The 20,727-nt window shown below is 46.5% G+C and overlaps 1 protein-coding gene across 11 annotated transcripts in view; it reads left to right on the top strand.

The window, feature by feature from the left end:
• TET3 (tet methylcytosine dioxygenase 3) overlaps positions 1–20,727 on the top strand; it is a 109,267-nt gene that overhangs the window by 29,954 nt on the left and 58,586 nt on the right. Inside the window, exon 1 of one of the 11 annotated variants that reach the window (XM_089922952.1) lies at positions 19,301–19,464. The exons of the other annotated variants lie outside the window; for them this stretch is intronic. Within the exon in view, the coding sequence (XP_089779078.1) occupies positions 19,447–19,464 (18 nt within the window). The 5' untranslated portion in view covers positions 19,301–19,446. Of the gene's footprint in view, positions 1–19,300; positions 19,465–20,727 lie in introns of those variants that run through there. 11 annotated transcript variants of the gene reach the window in all.

Here is a 20,727-nt window from a genome sequence, read left to right as displayed (position 1 = left end):
CATATGGTCTTATACATTTCTCATTAAGCTTATTCCTTGGATACTGTAGATTCTGTTGTTGTTTTTGCCTTTATACTTTCTAGCCGGCTATTGCAGGTATATTAGGAATGCTCTGGTTTTTGTCGGCTCCTCTGTGATGGCCAAGCAGCCCCTTGTTCCCTCACTCGCTGTATGCACTGTCTGTACCAATGCAGTGATACTTTAGTGCCTGGTATGAATTCCTCGTGGTGAGGTGCTCATCTTGCTCAATTTCGTTCCCCAGTACCTGGCACAAAGCCTGGCATGCAGTAAATCCTTTTAATAAATGCTGTGGAATCAAATTGATGACAGAGACAATGAGCTTCACCTCCTCAAAGTGTGACAACCTAGGCCAACGTGAGGAGCAGAATCTAAAGCAGCCCTGGCAGCCAAGCCTGGGAGCTGTGAGGCGGGTAACAGAGATGGGGCACCTGCCCTGTCCCCACAGTAAAAAGAAGGTCCTGGGCCATTTTCCCACAGGCCGATATTAGGGAGGAGCCCTCTGAACCCATACCTCATAATTACCCTGGGGCTGATGCCCACTGGTCATTAACCCTCATTAGCACTAAGTAATAGGGAGAGCTGCCCTCGTGGTTTCCAGATACCTGAGGACAGCATAAAACAAACTTATCTGCAACTGCTCTTTGGGGATGAGGATTCATCAAGGCTGGAAGCAGAGCTTGTAAGACCACTGGTGAAGTTGGCTCCACGTCTGTGTGGCTGGTCTCCTTTCTCAAATGTAGTGTCTTCTCTCTACTGTTCTCCTCCAGAGTCTATGACCGGCCCCCCGCCCCCCGGCCAGGATTTCTAGGTGAAGCTTATTCCTGTCAATGTGCTAATCCTTCTCACTGTGTTTTCGTTTTAAGTTTTTACTTGTAACTGGGGAATGGAAGGCACATTTTCTTGGTGGAACTGTCCAGTGCAAGCCACTCTGCCTTGCTGCCCTGCCGGTCTTACCATAACCACAGGTCCCTGATTGCTGCTGCCTAGGAAGGCTGGACCCACCAGGACCCATGAATGAGGGACCCCTCATCCCTGGGGCATGGGGTCTACAGACCTGGAGACACGAGAATCCCCGCTGCCGTTAAGCAGAGGTTAGGATTTCTGCCTCTTGGCCTGTGTAAAAAGAAGGTGGGGCCAAGCCACAGGAGAACCTTCCCGACACCACCCTCTAACCTGTGCCTTGCACCAAGTAGAAAATAAACTCCAAGCAGCCAGCAAAAAAAAAAAAAAAAAAAAAAAAGGTGTGGGGGAGGGAATCAACTTGGCTCGTGCATGTGAAAGAAATAGCAATTACAGGTGGGCTGTGAGCCACTTCCCAGCCCTTGTGCATCTGGTTCGGTGTGCCGCCGCCTTGCATTTGACTGCAGCAGTGAATGGTTCTCATTTAGCCTGTGGTCTGTGCTCGCCCTCTCCTTCAGTGCTCAGGGCGGCAGAGGAGAGAGAGAAATTCTTTCTCTGGCTCTTCTGCTAGTTCATTTAAACCCCTGGAAACGGTGGAACCCAGGGTACCCCCATGAGGCCAAGGAGGAGGCGGGAGCACTGCTCTGGGCCCCCGCCCCATCTGAGTCTTACTCCTTCTTCCAGTGCCCAGCCGGGGTGGAGGAGGTCGCCATGGGCCCTGCTGGGGCCACGACGAGTCCTCCAGCTCCTTGTGGCAGCCCCAGCTGCATCTCTGCCAGCTCTGGAGGAGCTGCCTTCTCAGGGTGCTGAGCAGAAACTCTTGACAGATGGGCCTCCGTGAACCCATGGAGTTGGTCCAAGTGCTTCTCCCAGAGCAGAGTGCATTCTGGCAGTTACGCTGCAACGTGGGGCTGCTCAGGGCTTTGGCTCACCTGTTGGAGAAAGCCTTTTCCTAGGCCCGACCCATACCTGCTTGTCGCCCTCTTCCAGGAGTAGGGGCACTGACCCCTGACAGGTGGAACCTGCGTGTGCACATGGTGGGTGGAAAGAGACTGATGTTCCCTGCCAACCAGTAAGACACTCAGTTCACCCAGTTTCTGAACTAGCTGGGACTTCCTGCTTTTCTGCACCCACCCTCACTCCCACAGGGTTATTGGAGGGGGATTCTCAAAGGGTAGTTTGAGGACCACTGTGTCTGAATCCCCTCCATAGACACACAGGGTTGCTATCTGGGGGTGGGACCTGGGAATCTGCATCCGCGGCCAGCTTCCTACAGGTAATTCCTCTGTCCACAGGAGTTTGAAAACCTGCCAGTCTATGGAGTAATGTAAAAGGGGCTCTGTTTATTTGGGGCTCCCAGTGCTTGATGAGGACAGAAAAGACATGCCTTTAAGTGCTCTGATGGTTTGTGGAAAGGCATTATGCAAACACTTGTGAAAAACCAAGAGAGACTAAGTGTAAAAGCTATTAAATTTCAGATAAGATCAAACTCTAGGAAATTGTTAACTTTTTTGTTGTTTATTACGAAGAATGCAAGTTCATTGTAGAAAAATCCGGAAGTTCAGGTATGCAAATAGAGAAAATAAAACATCTGTGATTTTACCACTCAGAACTCCTGTTAATATTTTTATAGCTTTTAAAATTTTATAATCTTCTTATAGCAGTCATATTTTTTAAAATTTAAAAGTCTTTATTGATTTTTACCCCCGATTATAAAAATAATGCATGTTTATTATAAGCTATTTTAAAAAATAAATTTATTTATTTTTGGCTGCGTTGGGTCTTTGTTGCTGCGCACGGGCTTTCTCTAGTTGCGTCGAGAGGGGGCTACTCTTCGTTGCAGTGCGTGGGCTTCTCATTGCGGTGGCTTCTCTTGTTGCGGAGCAGGGGCTCTAGGCGCGCAGGCTTCAGTAGTTGTGGCATGTGGGCTCAGTAGTTGTGGCTCGTGGACTCTAGAGTGCAGGCTCAGTAGTTGTGGCGCACGGGCTTAGTTGCTCCTCGGCATGTGGTTTCTTCCTGGACCAGGGGTCGAACTCGGGTCCCCTGCCTTGGCAGGCAGATTCTTAACCACTGCGCCACCAGGGAAGCCCTAAGCTATTTTTAATTGGTATAAAAATTGGTGTAAAATGTTTTGATTTGCAAAATTTTTATTGCTATATTTAGTTGTGATCTGCACTTCTTTGTGAATATATTGTTTTGCTTTGCCTGTTTTCCTTTTGTGTGATTTTTCTTATGAATTCATAAGAGAGCTTTATATTTGTGTTAGTGGTATTAATGCTTTGTTGTACCTTGGCAAATATTACAAATGTCTTTTACTTTTTTAATGTTTTTGTTTTACTTTGCCAAACTTTTTTTTTACACGTTTGTATGATTAAATCTAGTTCTAGTAGTTTATCAGGTTTTTTTGGTTTTGGTTTTTGGTTTTTCCAAAAAGAACAATCACTGCTTTTGCATATTTTAAGAGGAATTGGACAAGGTCAGACAGATATAGGCCTGACCTGTGCTTCTCACATTTTAATGTTCATCCAAATCGCCTGGAAATTTCTGTACGATACATTTTCTAATTCAGCAGGTCTGGAGTGGGGCCTGAGATTCTGCATTTCTAACAAGCTCTCCAGTGATGTTACTGCTGATGTTCATTGAACCACACTCTATTATTTATTTATTTGGTCCTGCTGCGAGGTTTGCAGGATCTTAGTTCCCCGACCAGGGACTGAACCCAGGCCTCGGCAGTGAAAGTGCAGAGTCCTAACCACTGGACCGCCAGGGAATTCCCTGGACCACACTTTAAGTAGTAAGGGCCAGAAGTTTCCAAACCTGGCTGATCACAGAGGTTCTTAAGGAGCATTTTAAAACACTCAGTTTTCTGGGCCTTCTCCTGGAGATGTCAGGCTGTGGCCACATCTGGCTGGGTGATTGAGAGACAGTGCCTTGACCCTTCTGAGCCCTTGGAGTTCTTGTCTATAAAATAGAGAGAGAGCGCTTACCTCACAGGGATGTGGGATAATTAAAGGATAAGAAAGATCAAAGAAGGAGGAGATATGGGGTATATGTATATGTATAGCTGATTCACTTTGTTATAAAGCAGAAACTAACACACCATTGTAAAGCAATTATACTCCAATAAAGATGTTAAAAAAAGAATAAGAAAGATCAGCATTTTTTATGAGCTAGAAAAATAATGTAATAAACAAGTACCGGGCCTGGTGCCTTTTTTCGAGGGTAGCTCTCTGACAAATTTCTACTTGTTTCCTGATTAATATTTTTAATATTCCCACCTCTTTCCTAGAAAATCATTCTTTCATCCATGTTTTCAAACTTTTTAGTAAAGCACTTCATGTCTTAATCACTGATGATGGTTATATTCTTTTTACATTTCTAATGTAAATTTTTATGTTTTCTTTTAAAAATCATCAACAGAAGTTTGCTTATTTTATTGGCCTTTTGGTGAACCATCTATTAGAGCCATTTATAAATACCACTACATTTTGTTTTCTAATCAGCTGTTTCTGTCTTTCCTGATTTCTCTTTCCTGCCTTTTATTTAGTTCTTATTTTCTAGTTTCTTGGATTGAAACCTTTGTTTACCTTCTTACTTAACAAAAGTATTATAGAAGCATGAATTTTTCTCTGTTAATAACTGTTGTTTTCATTGGTATTAATTAATCTTCAAATCTGTGATTGTGACCTTTTTCCCACAGAAACAACTCTATTTTTATATTCATATCAGATTATATATTAATGATGTTTAAAGTACATACTTACCATAACAAGTACAACTAGCATAAACAGATTGGAAATAAATGTAACTGTGATTTTGATTTTTTTTTTCCTCTTGACCCTAGAGTTATTTAGGAGACTTAAGATTTCCAGATGTTGTGTTCTTTTTGGTCAGAGAGGGCCAAAGGCCGCCCTCCCAGGGCTGTACTGCTTGTCAGCTCAGGCTGTGATTCTGCGCTCCACATGAGCCTGTGTGTTCTGTTGGAGCTTGTATGTGTTGTGTGTGTTGCTAAAGCTTCAGGTTAGCCCTCTGGGGTGTGCTCTGTACATGTGGAGGGAAGGTGTCTAGGTGGGGAGTGGAATAGCCCACATCCTGAGGCTCTCCAATTCTCCCGACAGCCAGCCTGACACTGCCCAGGTGTCCTATTTCTTACTTGCCTTCTGCTCTGCAGTTCTCATCCAGTGCCTGGGGTAGCGTGTGGGGCTCACTGTCCTTCAGCGGTGGGGAGAACTTGGGGTCTGGTGGCGGGGCAGGACTTGATCAGAGACCCTGAGTTCTAGAGCCTTCCTCCTGCTGCCGAGGAGCTGTGCTCACCCTGTTTCCTCTTCCTTGTCTGTAAGATGCGGATAATGTTACCTTTTCACAGAAACTGGAAGAGTCTTAGAGATCATCTAGTAACATAACTCTTCTAAAAAATATTTCAGGGCTTCCCTGGTGGCGCAGTGGTTAAGAATCTGCCTGCCAATGCAAGGGACGTGGGTTTGAGCCCTGGTCCAGGAAGATCCCACATGCCCCGGAGCAACTAAGCCTGTGTGCCACAACTACTGAGCCCACGTGCCACAACTGCTGAAGCCCGTGCACCTAGAGCCCGTGCTCCACAACAAGAGAAGCCGCCGCAATGAGAAACCCACGCACCGCAACAAAGAGTAACCCTCTCTCACCGCAACTAGAGAAAGCCCGCACTCAGCAGTGAAGACCCAATGCAGCCAAAAATAAGTTAAAAAAAAAAATTCGATTTTGGCACAATTTCAGAGTTTTAGAAAAGTTGCAAGAATAGTACAAAGAATTCTCTTCACTCAGATTCCCAAATGTTAACATTTTGCTACATTTGCCGTATTCTTTTCTATCTCTTTCTCTATAATTTTTATTTGAACCATTTGAAAGTAAGTAGCAAATGCGACACGCTTTACTTCTAAATACCTGAGTGTGGACACATAAATAACCAAAGTGCAATGATCAAAATCAGGAAATTAACATAGATGCAACACCAATGTAGACTTAATCTTGTGAACACTAATTAATCTGCAGACCTTATTCAAATTTTGCCGGTTGTCACCACCTCTTTTGTAGGGGGAAACACCCCAGATCACACATATTCATTGGTCAGGTTTTTTTAGTCTCCTTTTGTCTGTAGCAGAATCTCAGTTTTTCCTGACTTTTTTTTTTTTTTTTTTTTAAAGCAAGTGAGAAATCTTCGAGGCCCAGATAGATAAAATGACTTGTCCAGGACTTACTGTCAGACAGTCTTAGAGGAGCTGGGGCTAGGAATCTGGTCTCTCTGCTCAAGTGCTCCTGGTCACATGCCCCTCCAGCTCAGGTGATCACTTAACTCCTAGGACTTTCTCATTTGCCAGCTCCCCAGGCAGAGAGGTGGCACGGGGCCCAGTTCTCCAGGGAACTGCCTTCTGCACTTCCCTTTGCCCCTCTGTACTTCCCTTTGCCCCTCTGTCTGCAATGCCAGACCACAGCACCCCTCTCCACCCCTTCCCTAGCTGGTTTGGTGTTGGCCAGGGATCATGGCCAGAGGTGGTGAGAGAGAGGGACTTTAAAACTGGTCCAGCCAGCATTACCTCAGGACAAGTTACTTAACCTCCTATGCGTCAGTTTTCTCTTGTGTAAAATAAGGGGTTATGAGGATGAAAAATGTAAAGCTCTTAGGACATACTTGGAAAGTAGAAAGTGTTATATATATGTTAGCATTTGTCCAGCCTCTGAGTCAAGTAGAAAAAAATCCCCAAATATCTAAATAATTCACACTAAAATGCTCTGATAACTGAAGCCAAATAAAAATATGCTGCTCATTTTATACAAACAGAAAAACTGGTGCAGCCATTGCCACTGCCACTCCCTTTTGCGAAAAGGGCTGAAGAGCAAGGATCTCCCTGCCTTGGGTGGGGCATGGCTGCTTTCTGAGGAGTGACACCTGGGCTGGAGGTGTGGGATTAAACCCCTTTGGCAGTTTTTGGGTTAGTGGCCAGACAGCCAAAAGTGGGAGCCTTGGATATGTCCCACGGCTTGGCCAGAGCTAGCAGGTCCCAGGCCCCAGGTCCTTCTGTGGAGGTTCTGGAGTGGTCATTTGCATTACAAGGGGGACACGGAACAGATCGTTATCTTGCCGTGGCAGGTATTAAAAACATGATTCATTTTTTTCAACAAAACTTAGCTTTTGGGCTTCCCTGGTGGCGCAGTGGTTGAGAGTCCGCCTGCCGATGCGGGGAACACGGGTTCGTGCCCCGGTCCGGGAAGATCCCACATGCCGCGGAGCGGCTGGGCCCGTGAGCCATGGCCGCTGAGCCTGCGCGTCCGGAGCCTGTGCTCCACAACGGGAGAGGCCACAACAGTGAGAGGCCCGCATACCGCAAAAACAAATAAAAAACTTAGCTTTTTAAGGGCATACTAATTGCTTAATACATATTCTCTATCTTATTTGTTATTTTACTGAATCTCTTGCAAACTTCTCCCCCACCCTTTTTTAGAATAATAAGGACCTTTTGAACCATCCTACACTTCTTGTCTGACTCATCTGTGACTCTGTTCAGCTGCTCAGCAGGTTTTATGTCAATGGTTCTTGGTTTGGGGGACCTTGGCATATGCATTTTCAGAGCTCATCTCTTTCTTCCTCAACCCAGAGCTCATGGCCACACCAGCTTGATTGCCATTCCTCTCAGAAGTTATAACCCTGCTGTCCTAAGGGGTCTTTCCCTTCAAAACTTGGCAGTGGAGTGGGAGGTGGTCTCCCCATCTTGACTACCACTATCTTCCCTGAGATAAGGCCTCTTGTTTTCACTTTCATTTGTAACCCAATGAGGAAATAAGAGGAGTGATAAACACTTATGTGAGGGAGTTACTAAGAAGAGTTTTTTTTAACAATATTCCTGTCATTCCTCCATCCTTTTCCCTCCACCTTTAGGGTGGGCTCACCAGCTCAGCTCTCCCCTCCTGGAGCAAGTATTCATTTTCTGCTTTTTGTCTCTTAAAGCTTCTCACAGAGATAGAAATGAAGGTTTTCTCTAAAGGTTTTTTTAAATTGCAGTTTTATTGAGATTTAATTCACATAACGTACAATTTCTCCATTTAAAGTGTGCAATTCTGTGGTTTTAGTATATTCACAGAATTGGTCAACTGTCAGCACTACCTATTTAAGAACATTTCTGTCATCTCCCAAAGAAACTTTACCCACTAGCATTCACGCCTTTTTTGTCTCCCCCAATCCCCTCAGTCTTAGGCAACCACTAATGTTTTTGTCTCTATGAATTTGGCTCATTTGGACATTGTTGTTTTCTTTTTTTTGAATTTTGGCTCTGCTGGGTCTTCGTTGCAGTGTGCAGGCTCTTCGTTGAGGGCTACTCTCTAGTTGTGGCATGCAGGCTTCTCCAGTTGTGGCACACAGGCTCTAGAGCACGTGGGCTCAGCAGTTGTGGTGTGCGGGCTTCCTTCTAGTTGTGGCACACGGGTTTAGTTGCCCCGTGGCATGTGCGATCTTAGTTCCCCGACCAGGGATTGAACCTGTGTCCCCTGCATTGGAAGGCGGATTATTAACCACTGGACCACCAGGGAAGTCCCTAGACATTTCATGTAAGTGGAATCATATAATATGTGGCCTTTTGTGTCTGGCTTCTTGCCTTTAACATAATGTTTTCAGGGTTCATCCATGTTGCATGTATCAGTACTTCATTCCATTTAGTCGCTGCGTGATATTCCTCCCCAAAGGCAGACGAGAGACATACCTTCTAAGTTGTCACCCAAATGAGATGAAACTCTTGTGCTAATGTGAGTGAAATCCTACCGTTCTTATCAAGGTTGTTACATATACAGCCTTTGGGGCTGTTAGAATCCATCCATTTAGCGGACCAGAGCCCTGACTTAGTGCCCAGTATTCCATCCCTGTCCTCAGAGGAATCACAGGCCCAAATAGAGGTGGGAGAAGGAGGAAAGAAACTACCCTGACAGTTAGTATGTGTCATGGGAATGTAGCAAAATGTGAGAGAACTAGATATTCAACATCAGGGGCTGTACATGTGCTATATATGTGCCAGGGAAAGCAGTAAAATTATTAGAAATGAAATTCTTGAAGAAGAGTTAACGCTATGGGAAAATACTTATGATACAGTAGGGAAGAAGTTATCATTTTAAAAAACCCAGATATACTCAGTGACCCCAATTTTGTGTACGTTGCATAGGAGAAAAAAGGTGCCAGATGTAAACTATGGTCATCTCTGGGAAGTGGGAGTTTCTTGTTTTGTTTTGAATTTCTTGTTTTTACCTCTTCATTTTTTAAAAAAAATAAATTTACTTATTTATTTTTGGCTGCGTTGGGTCTTCGTTGCTGTGCGCGGGCTTTCTCTAGTTGTGGTGAGTGGGGGCTACTCTTCATTGTGCTGTGCGGGCTTCTCATTGTGGTGGCTTCTCGTTGCGGAGCATGGGCTCTAGGCGTGCGGGCTTCAGCAGTTGTGGCACACGGGCCCCGTAGTTGTGGCTTGCGGGCTCAGTAGTTGTGGCTCACGGGCTCTAGAGTACAGGCTCAATAGTTGTGGTGCATGGGCTTAGTTGCTCCACAGCATGTGGGATATTCCCGGACCAGGGATCGAACCCATGTCCCCTGCATTGGCAGGCGGATTCTTAACCACTGCGCCACCAGGGAGGTCCCTACCTCTTCATTTTTCATTTTGCAGTGACAGAAGTTTCTTTTCTTCCATCTCTCTCAGTATCTTCTACAACTGTTCTTTACTGTCCTTGTCGTTCTATTATGATCTTTCTGTATTCTCTTGGGTCATCTGCCAGGGTTTTCCCTGGCTCTATAATGAGTTTTAGTATGCCTTTGATATTCTATCAGTAATTACACCAAGGGCAGCTTCACTTAGAGATAAACTTACAGTTAATATCAGTTTTCATTGCTTTCATCACATACTCAAAGTCACAGAGTACATGACAGATTTATACTGCTACACACATTTTAGAGATAGTGGTACGTGTTCTGCCCTGAAGGAACTTACCTTTGAATGGAACCCAAGACAAATCCACACATCTAAAAAGTCTGTCCATGAGGCAGGGACTGCTCGGTCACTGCTGTATCCGCAGTGCCTAAAACTGACACTCAGATAGTAAGTGCTCAGTACATATTTGTTGGAGGGATAAATAAATGAATGCATAATTTTATATATTCATATATGAAATGTATGATTGTTAAAATGTGCTGATAGCATCTGCAGGTGAAATTTCATAATTCTTTGGGGCTACTATAGCTATTTTCACTTTAAAAACCCTACTTTCCCTCTTTTATCATTTGCATGCATGGTTTTACATAGTCCATACAGTATGGTGCACCCGATATTTTCCCTGGTGTTCATAATTTTTGGGTTTTCACGAGTGTATAATATTCCACTGAGTTGTATCATAATTTACTAGACTGTTCCCCTCATCCTGAGTTTTCAGTTTTCACTAAAGTATAGAAAATATTTTTTGAAGTGCAAATTTATAAACTTAAGTTCCCAGGAGCAGCACTATGAGATGCAAAGGTCTTTATTGCCCTTGATACATTTATCTGTCTATTTATTTGCTTATGTACTCGTTTATTTCTGTCATATCAAAAGAGAAGATTGAAGTAGTGAATTAGTGGGCACCCTGGCCTGGGAGTTGGGGGATGTGGGCTCAAGGTTCAGTGGATTGAATATGATTCTGAGGGTGATGTGCTGGGGCAAAAGCAGAGGTGGGTTGGCCAGTCAAGGAGCCTCCTACGATTGATTGTCCCTGTGAGAGATAAGTAAGGAGAGAACTGAGAGAAGGCAGATCTGCAATACTGTCCAGAGGAGCAGTTGACAGGACTAGGGTCTGCTTGCATAGGGAAACAAAGGGGAGGACTTCAAAGGTGACGGAAGGTTTGAGCCAGGTTACCCAAGAGAATGACTCTTTACATGAATTTTAAGAAAGGAAAGTCCAGAGGAAGAGTTGCTGGAAAAGGGGGACAGGTGCTGGATTAGGTTTTAAGTGTGTTGGACTTAAGTTGCACCCAAGTGGAAACATGTGCTGGTTGGAGAGCAGGGCAGGAGCTTGAGGAACAGTCCAGGAGAAAGGAAGCTTTTGGGTTATTGGTGCAGGCTGAGCAGTGGAACCTTGGGTGTAGGTGAGGTTTCCAGGAGGGCTGAGAGGGTGAGTGCGCAAGGGTGGAGAGCAGCTCTGTGGAGGGGACAAAGGAGGACCAGGATCCAGCAGCGTCACAAAAACCTAGGGAAGGAGGTGTGGGGGTGGGTGGGAGAATGGGGGTCTGCCACAGAGAGGGAGGGGGATTCCTACTGACTTCCTCATCACCCCTGACCTCAGGAAGGAGAAAATGGACGAGGAAAGGCTGAGGTTCCTGTTTCCCTTTTTTCCCAACATGGAAGACAGGACTTTCAGATGAACATGTACAAGAACCCAGGTTACTGGCATCTTTCAGTTATCTGGGCTAACAGACCTGCAGTGACTGCAGATAACAAGACTTTACACTGAGATGTATTGTGTGATTTTTTTTCCAGGGGTTTAGGATAAATAGAACTTGTTTGCACTCCCCAATTTCCTGCCTTCTGGCTTCCCTAAATGTCAGCTTCCCCCTTTTTCCATTTCCTAGCCCACTATGTGAAGACTGTCTTACGACTGGCTTCCACCAGCCTCCTCTGTCAAAAGTTACTTTTCCTACAGATTTTTGGGTGTTGGCTTAAAGATTCATTTCTCTGAGTGAGAAAAACTTAAGTCCTCTCGAGTCTTTGAGAAAGGAATGGATGAGGGCAAACTCACTCAACAGGGGTTCAAGTAGGAGGCTGAAATCCATAGTTATTGAGACTCTCCTGCAAATGTGGGAACTCATTCTCTGAAAGACTAGAACCCTGGTAGCTAGGAGGCCATGGGCATCCACTATCGGCCCCATGTTAGATTTAGCCTTTGCCACTCACCCATTTCCAGCCTTTGGAGCATGTTAGTTAACCTCTCCATGCCTCAGTTGCTCATCCACTAAAATGGGGGCTGGGTTGTTGGAAGACTTGAAAAGGTTCTGTTTAAACATGAAAGTGCTTGCTTAATGCAGAGGATAGCACCCAGCGCTCAGAACTGTTAGCTGTGCTCTCATCACCGTCCTCTAGCGCTGGTCCTTTTGACACACCGGAACTGCCAGTAGGTTTTGTGGGGTTTGGGGCACCTTTAGGGAGAGTGCATGGAGCTGTTAGTCAAGGATTGGCTCTCTGTCAGTGGACTGTGATGTTGGCCAAGTTTCTCACTTCCTTAGCTTTTCAGACTTTGGGGGTAGGAGGTGGGTGGTAAGAACTGAGTACGAGCAGCTGGGTGGGTGGAGCCGGGGGCTTGCGCGGCCTGGGTGGGGACTGATGGGGGCTTTTCTGGCTGTGGGACACGCACTGCGTGGCTTGGGCGATGGTCTCGGTGGCTGTGGCGCTGTGTGTGTGCAGGGTGTGTGGTGTGTGTGTGTGCTGGGGAAGACAGGCTGTCTCGCTGTCTGGCTGAGGGGCCGCCTCTGCATCCTGACCTGGTTCTCTGGTTCTCTGGTTCTCTGGTTCTCTGGTTCTCGTGCGCTGGCGGCCTCCGAGGCGGCTGCCGCTCCTTTCGCCAGGCCTCAGATGTGGTCGGCTCCATTTCCTCCCGCTGGCCTCGTGCTGGGCTGCCGCTTGAGGCAGGGGCTTCCGTCTGGAGAGCCGGCTGGGCTCGGCTTCACCCCGCCCCTGCCGGGGTCGCTGTGGGGAGGAGCAAGCTGCTTGGGGGGTGAGGGGTTGCTGCAGGGGTCGGCCTGGTAGGGCTGTGCTGGGCACAGTGACTTACAGAGGACTTCTCATGGGTGGGGAATCTCAGGCTTGGCACCCTGCCTCAGCCAGACCCAGTCTCCCTCCCAGAGGGCTGCTCAGCGCTCTCTCTCTCTCTCTCTCTCTCTCTCTCTCTCTCTCTCTCTCTCTCTGTGTGTGTGTGTGTGTGTGTGTGTGTGTGTGTGTGGCAACAGAAATAGCAAGAAGAAAATGCACCCACGAATTCCTCTCCGTGAGGCTCCAGTTTTTGTTCAGAGGCCCGCATAGTTTGTGCAGGGTTTTCAGGTGTGTTGTAGGTACTCTATTCTTAAGCGTTCCCCCCTAAATAACAATGTAATGCCTACAATAAATTCTGGAGACTGTGAACACGAGAATGTACCCATTCTCTGCTACCCAGAGATGAGCACTGTTAACATTTCTGCATAATTCCTCCTGTTGTTTTGTTTGTGTGCACAGACATGCATTGTTAACAGACTTGGATTCTTAAATTGGGCAATAATTCAAATCCTGTTTTTTTTTCCACTTCAAGTAGTGTAAACACTTCCCCTGTCGTAAAAAGCATCAGAAAGCATCTATTTATAAGTACATTCTTGAGTTTCTTTTTTTTATTGAAGACATTTCCCTGTGTTTTCATTCTTTATCATTTTAAATAGTCATATATCTACTGATGGAATATTATAATTTTTCTTATGTATTATTTGAAACATATACTTGACGTAGTGTTTCATATATGTTAAACATACTACAATATAAAGCATAATAATAAACACATGTAAACTCCCTACCTACATTAACAGCTAGGATGTTGCTAACATCACTGAAACTCCCTGGATGTTTCCCCAACCCTGCCCCCCTTCTTCACCTCCAGAGGCAACCACTACCTTGACTTTTGTGTTTATCATTCCCTTGCTTTTAAAAAAAGTTTTAATTACATGTGTTTGTATTCTTACACAATACTTTTATATATGCTTCTTTTTTTTGAGCTGTTTAGAATTGGTCAACTATATACAGTCTTTTGAGGCTTGCTTTTTTTTTACTCAGTGTAGTTTCTGAGATTCATTCATGTTCCTATGGTTCATTCATTTGCACTGCTGTATAATATTCCATTGTCCATTCTGTGGTTGGTAAGCACTTAGAATATTTCCACAGTTTGGTTTTTATGAGTAATGCTGCTATGAACATTTGTGTACACATTTCCTGATGCACATATGCAGCGTGTCTCTAGGACTAGAATCATAGGGTATGTGCATGTTTACCATTAAAAGATAGCACCACAGACCTTTCCAAAATGGTCGTTTTGCCCTCTGCCAGTGGTTCATAAGAAAAAGTTCCTGCTAAATCCCACTAGCACTTGGTATCAAACTAAAATACCCTTTCTTGGTGCTTGTACCTGTAAGTGTTCTTCATATGTTAATTTGTTTAATCCTCATGACCACCTGTGAAGTTAGGTACTGTTATTAATCCTCGATTTACAGATGAGGAAACAGAGGCATAGAGAGGTCAACTTTTAACCCCAGATATACAGATTAAAAAATGAAGAACAGAGAGGTTAATTAACTTGTTCAAGGTCACACAGCTAGTAAGTGGTGGCGGCAAGATTTCCACTAAACATACTTGCTCTTAAATTCTCTGTAATGGATATAAAATGGACTCTCACAGCTGTCTTATTTTATATTTCTGTTTACTAATGAAGTTGAGTATTTTTTTACTTACGTTTATTCCGCATTCTCTTTTCATGGAAAGAAACATTTTAAAACCATTCACCTATTGTTGGGGCACTTAGGTTATTTGTAATTCTTTACTATGAATGCTTCAGGGAAAATCCTTGGCACATATAATTTTAATATTTCTTCTGCTGTCTTATTTATTTTGTTTGCATTTCCTTAAGTGAGATTGAGAGCGCTTAAAAATGTGTGCTCCTTTGGATTGCTATCTGATACTGTGTCCTCACCTGTGGAGGTGAGCCTCTGCCTTCTAGGAGTTTATGATGACCGGAGGAGGGTAATTGAGTATGCCGTGATTAGCATGATACTCGGCCTGTCATAAGAATACTGCATCGTGGTTACGTAGAGACTTTTCCGAGTCGCTTCTCTTCTTCTCCTTTCTTCCCCGAAACCACATTAATTACTCTTAGATCGGGGGCATGAACAATGACAGTCCTGTGCTTCTGCCAGATACGATGACCTCAGGGAATTAGGCCTTGCTTCAGCTCCTTCCTGAGCATCACCCCAACCATTGAGAGCTTTGCTGTATCTGTTCATTCTGTAGTAGGAAAAAAGTTAGATTTTAAAATATGTTATTGGTATGTACGTAGTAAGCACATGAAACATTACCTCCTGCCACTCACACAAGGACACCCACTGCTACACATGACAGTCTCTAGAAGTTAGGTATAACTTTCTGAGATTTGCCTTCTACAGAGAGAGCTCAGATGTGGAGAGTGTAGACAAGGGACTGGGTTAGCCAATGTGTGTGCTCACACACACACACACACCCTCACACTCACACACACTCTCTCACATTCACTCCTGCAAAAACAAGCAGATGTGTGCATCCTCTGAAAGGGTTCCCCTGAAAAGGTCTCTTTCCCTACTTATAGATTTGTATCATCAATAAATCCCAGGAGGGGAGAATTCTCTGAAGAGATGAATAATTGATCAACTCTAGACAGAAAATGCCATAAATACAACCCCTGTGCTACTGGGGGGCGGAGTGGGGCCATCCATTTCGGGGAGGGAAGGAAGGAATTGGTTTTATGCGGAGGTGGCTGCTGAACTCTAGGGCTGGGGAAAAGGATGGAGCTGGAAAGCAGCCGTTGAACAGCTGCTGGAGTAGCAGAGGAGCTGAGGTGGTGGTGCGGGCAGCTGGGAAAGTGCGGGGTTGGGATTTGCTGGCCAGCCGGCTGGGGAGCAGCCACTCTTATCCTGGAGTCCCATGAGAATCCATTCTTGGAGATTCCTCTGTAGAGGATGTGCCGCAGATTGGCCCTGCCTCCTGGCCACTGGCCTTTGTGGAGCCTGCCTGCAGGCTTATTCATCCTGGCTAAAAACACCTTCTTGGACATGTTTCTTCCAACGCCGTGTATAACTGCTGAACAGCAGGACAGACCCTGGGACTCTGCCTCTTCTAATATCCCCTTTCCCAGAGGCCCTAAGAAGGATGGTGAATGAGGACTTTGATCTCTCACAGTAGTAGCCTTTATCTTCCGGCCTTCCTTCCATTTCCCTTTCACAGAGGATTGCTGATCTGGTTTCATGTGTTGGCATTCTGAGAGTCAGGAAAGACTCGGAAAACCTGGTGTCAGTTCCACGCCTCTCATTGTGTTATGGATAAAATGAGGTGTTTGGGGGTGGAGTTCCACACTTCTTCAGCCTTGCCTGACATCCAGGGGGCTCTGGAGCCCCTGGGGTGGGGAGGCAGGCTGTCGCTGTTGTTGGGTACCTGCAGATTGTCTGAGGGACCAGCTGTGGGGATGGGGAGCTTAGAAAGGAGCAGCCTGTAGAGGAGGAGGGATGTGGGACCTTGGGAGTCCTGACCAAGCAGGGTACAGGGACGAATTCCAGAAGGGTTCCTGGGCCCCTGGAGGAAGACCTGGAGTCTTCTGCAGGTGGCGGTGCTGTACATACATGCCAGTCCTTCATGAAGTAGGTGAGGGGTTAGGTCTCTTGGCTGTAGAAGGGCATCTACTCTGCCTGTCTTCCAGTGACAAACCCCTGCAGCCCACTGCTTGGTGAGGGGAGCATACCCGCAGCCTGTCCACGCCAAGCCTGGGATGGGCTGGAGCTTTCCTAGTGAAAGCAGAGAAGAGACCTGGGAAGACTGAGTGTGCGGGTCCCAGTGAGGGCAGGGTGGGGTTCTGTGCCTGGAAGGGGGCTCTGAGAAGGGGCAGCACCGACACCTTTGGTGGGCCTCTCTGTGGAGGCAGATGGGGGTGCAGGGCGTTCAAGATCAGTTGCTGATGGCGTTGGCAGCTTTGCAGACCTCTACGTGTGTGCACCGTGACAGGCGCCTTAGCAGAGGAGGACTGCAAACTCTGCCCAGAGCTTCAGCTGGCAGCCTCTCACCGTCCAGGGGGGAAGAGGCTTGTACCAGTAGGTCCCCAGAGGAAGAAGCAGCAGACCATTTTGAACACATACTGAGCACTGTGTCAGATTCTGAAGATGTGATGGAAGCCTTGTCCTTTAGGAGTTTTTATAGTGTAACTGGTCATCCTCTCTTAGAAAAGTTTCCCCAGCAGAAGGTGGCTGTATCTGGTGACTGTGTGGGATCTGGTTCAGACCTGTGGTGAGCAGGAGTGGTCCAGGAGGACTTTATCAGGAGGGGGTTGATTTTGTTCCTTGTCTCACCCCCTACATCTAATCATTTGCTTCCATAATCACACTTCATTCCCATCTCTCTGATGTTGTTTTAGTTCAGGCCCTTAGCTCAGGCCCTTAGTATCACTGATCTGGACAGCGGCATTAGTCTCCTAACTGGCCTTCACGCCACCAGCCTTGAAGTCTGCAGTCAGTGCTCTGTGAAGTCATTTGAGCGCCCCTCCTGAAACGTAAATTTGCTCCTGTGTGTTCATGCTATGAGCCACACATCTGCCCTCCCCACGCTTCACGCTCAGGATGTGCCCAGCAGCTCACCCTTCCCCTGGCCTACCGGGCCTTCTCATGATTCTGTGCCTTTGCCTATGTGAGTCCCTCCATCTAGAATTCCTCCTCCTTCGCCTCCTCCAAAACACCTACCCATCTTCCAAGGCTCATCCTGAAGGTTTCTTCAAAGTGAAACCTTTCTTGACAGACACGTCCACCTTCCCAGAGAGAAGTGGCCCCTGTGCCCCAGGCCCTGGATAGACTGCTCTCCTGGCACCAGTATGCTCCAGGCATTTGTTTGTTTATGGGTCTGTCTCTTGCCTTTTGCTTTATAAACTTCTTGATGCTCCTGAAATATACAGTCTGGTCTGTTGTAGGGTAAGAAACCACCACAAAATTCAGTGGCATGAAACAGCTATCATTTTATTATGTTCATTGAGTCTTTGGCCCTGGAAGTCAGGAAGGAAATAGTGTGGGTAGCTGGTGTCAGCTCCTTGATGTGTAGGGCCTCAGCTGGGAAGTCTCAAAAGCTAGAGGTAACTGGGCAGCTGGGCTGGAATCCTTGCAGAGCTCCTTCACTCACTTGTTTTGGCAGGTTGATGCCCACTGTTGCCTGGCACCTCAGCTGAAAAGGTCCGCGGACACCTTCACGTGGCCTTTCCACATGGCCTGTGTTTCCTCACAGTGTGGTAGCTGGGCGCCAAGAGTGGGTGTCCCCAAGAATCAGGCAGAAGCTGTATTATCTTTTATGATCTAGCTTTGAAAATCATGACAATGGCACTTTGACCATTGTGACGAGCTCACCCTGATTTAAAGGGAGGGAACGTAGACCCCACCTCTCCGTGGGAGAAGTGCATGTGGGTGGAGGGGTTGTGGTGTCCATCTTTGGAAAGTAAACTCTGCCACACCTGCCAAGTAGTGGGTGCGTGCAGATGGCACTCTTATTAAATTCTGAAGGCTGAGCAAGGGTGGCGTATGAGGAAGTGTTGTGAAGTTGGCGCTGGGAGTCTCGAGGGAGGGATGTGATCCACAGCAGATCGTAGGGTGGAGAAAAGACTGTAGGGGGCTGGGGAGCTCCTGTCAAGTTGGACAATTAAAAAGTGTATACGTACACCAAGGTCCCAATTAGGAGGGCAGGAAGGGAAAGGGAGGAGATAGAACAGAGAGGCACTCACGTTTAGAATTGTTTGGACCTGGTGACTGGTCACATTAGAAGGACGTGGAGGATGTCGGGGTTGGGGACTCTCGTGGGAATAGGAGTCGGGGACGGAGCTGTTGGAGGTGGGATGGGGAGTTTGGTCTGTTTTATCCAGGCTGCTCTCAGTGGGCCTGTAGCGTGTTCCAGGGGCTAGAGGCAGCTGGAGACCAAACTTCAAGGAGCACCCTCAGAGCGGTGCTTGCTGCAGCCCAGAGGGGAGTGAGAAGTAAGGGATATAAAGTGTGGAGGGCTTTAGGGTTGGGGCATGTCTAGCTGGGACTTTGCAAGCACCTAGACTAGCCTCCATCCTCCGCCAGCGTCGTCCTGCGCCTTGCCAGTAATCGTCAAATAACTGCTCGGTTTCCTTTTCAATACCCCCTGCTTGTTAGGGGGACAGGATTTCAGTGTATTTTTTAGTATCTCTCAGTATTAAAACTTTTCCTAAATTGAGCCTAAGTCTTCTCTTCTTCCACTTCTTGGGGCCACTTGAAACAAGTTTAATTTTTTCCCCAAATGATAGGCCCTCCGATGTTTAAAGGTCTTCTTGAGTTTTGTCTTCTTCAGAACCAAAAGGGACCTGTTCCTCTTACGGTTTTGAACTGTCCTGCTTCCTTTCTCGCCAGAGGGAAGCCTGTGTTCAGGTAGGGGCTGGCCAGGCAGAGCAGGGCTGTTGCTGCCTGTGCTGCTCTCCTGTTCCGGTCAGTTCCTATCTGTGTGTGTCCAACTGCAAATGGGTTGGGACCTGTTAGTAGACTGTGAAATCAACTTAAATTGTTGCAACCTGCAAGAAAGAGGGAGGGAGGGATTTGTGTATCTAGTAAGGGGAAATACTATTTTACAAACTTGTCATATATATAAGGATATAATGGATCACAGTGTAAAATGTATTTCTTACTGTGGTTTGTAGTAAAAAAAAGTTTGAAGAAACCTTGAGTAATAAGACCTTTTGAAGCTGCCAGATCACATCATGTTGAGTATACCATCAGTAAGTCGTGTTTTTTTTTTTTAATTTCTGGCTGTGTTGGGTCTTCGTTGCTACACGTGGGCTTTTTCTAGTTGCGGTGAGCAGGGGCTACTCTTTGTTGCAGTGCGCAGACTTCTCATTGTGGTGGCTTCTCGTTGCGGAGCACGGGCCTCTAGGCACGCAGGCTTCGGTAGCTGTGGCACGCGGACTCCAGAGCACAGGCTCAGCAGTTGTGGTGCACGGGCTTAGTTGCTCCGCGGCATGTGGGATCTTCCCGGACCAGGGCTCGAACCCGTGTCCCCTGCCTTGGCAGGCGGATTCTTAACCACCGTGCCACCAGGGAAGTCCCCCATCAGTAAGTCTTTTATCCCTCCTGATTTCTAAGACATTTTCATGTGCACTGCTGCCATTGTTATGTGCTTCTTCCATCTTTAATTTGCACAGATGTGGCTTAGGACCCTATTTACCCTGTTAGATCTTTTTCTCTCCTGCCTGTTGACCTTTTGGCACCTGGTCCTATCACTTAACATAGTTTTATCCCTCCTGTTTTCAACATCTCTCTATTTAATAAGTGTACCTTCACTCTCATTATTAATAAATCTGTTGAGCAGGACAGTTCCGAGGACAGAGCCCTGTGGCAGGCCACTACAGACCGCCCCCCCCCCCCCCGCAGTCGATACACCACTCTTACTTTGAGCGGGGCATGGCCATTCAGCCATTGGTGAGCCAGCCCATTCAGCCTGTCATTTTCCATAGCTGTCCCTCAAAGGGGTCACAGCCAGCCTTGTGGAACTTCAGTGTCTGCAACCTGATTCGCAAACCCAGGGCCTTGGCAAGGAATACAGATGAATGAAGTGATAATTAATTCAGGCAATTAATAAATAATCCCTGACTCCTGGCCTGGGTTTCAAGAAGGCAGTGCAAATGATGTGGCTGGGGGTGAGCTGGAGCGGTAGTCAGTGCTCAGTTGTAGGCGAGGTTGCCAGGCAGGAGTGTGGACCTTCAAGAAAATCTGGGTTTCATGGGAGGTTTGATTTTTTTTTTTAACATTGGCAAAACAAACATAAAAGCCAAACAAAACAGATTTGTTTTGTGGCAGATTTGACCTGCAGCCCTTGAGTTTGTGACCTCCTTATCTCCTGGTCCAGTGACCACACAACACAAAGCACTAAGATTAGTTGCGTGTTGATGGGTTGATGGCCTTCATTGAACCTGACTCCTTGAGGTCCCTTTAGTTACCCACTCAGGACTCTTACACGGACTGAACTCACCCAGTGTTCTGAA

The sequence above is a fragment of the Delphinapterus leucas genome, chromosome 13 (assembly GCF_059928025.1).
Source record: "Delphinapterus leucas isolate spDelLeu-1000000601 "Yukka" chromosome 13, BTC_Dleu_Yukka2, whole genome shotgun sequence".
NCBI lineage: Eukaryota > Metazoa > Chordata > Mammalia > Artiodactyla > Monodontidae > Delphinapterus > Delphinapterus leucas.
This window is presented reverse-complemented; position numbering and strand designations above follow the sequence as displayed.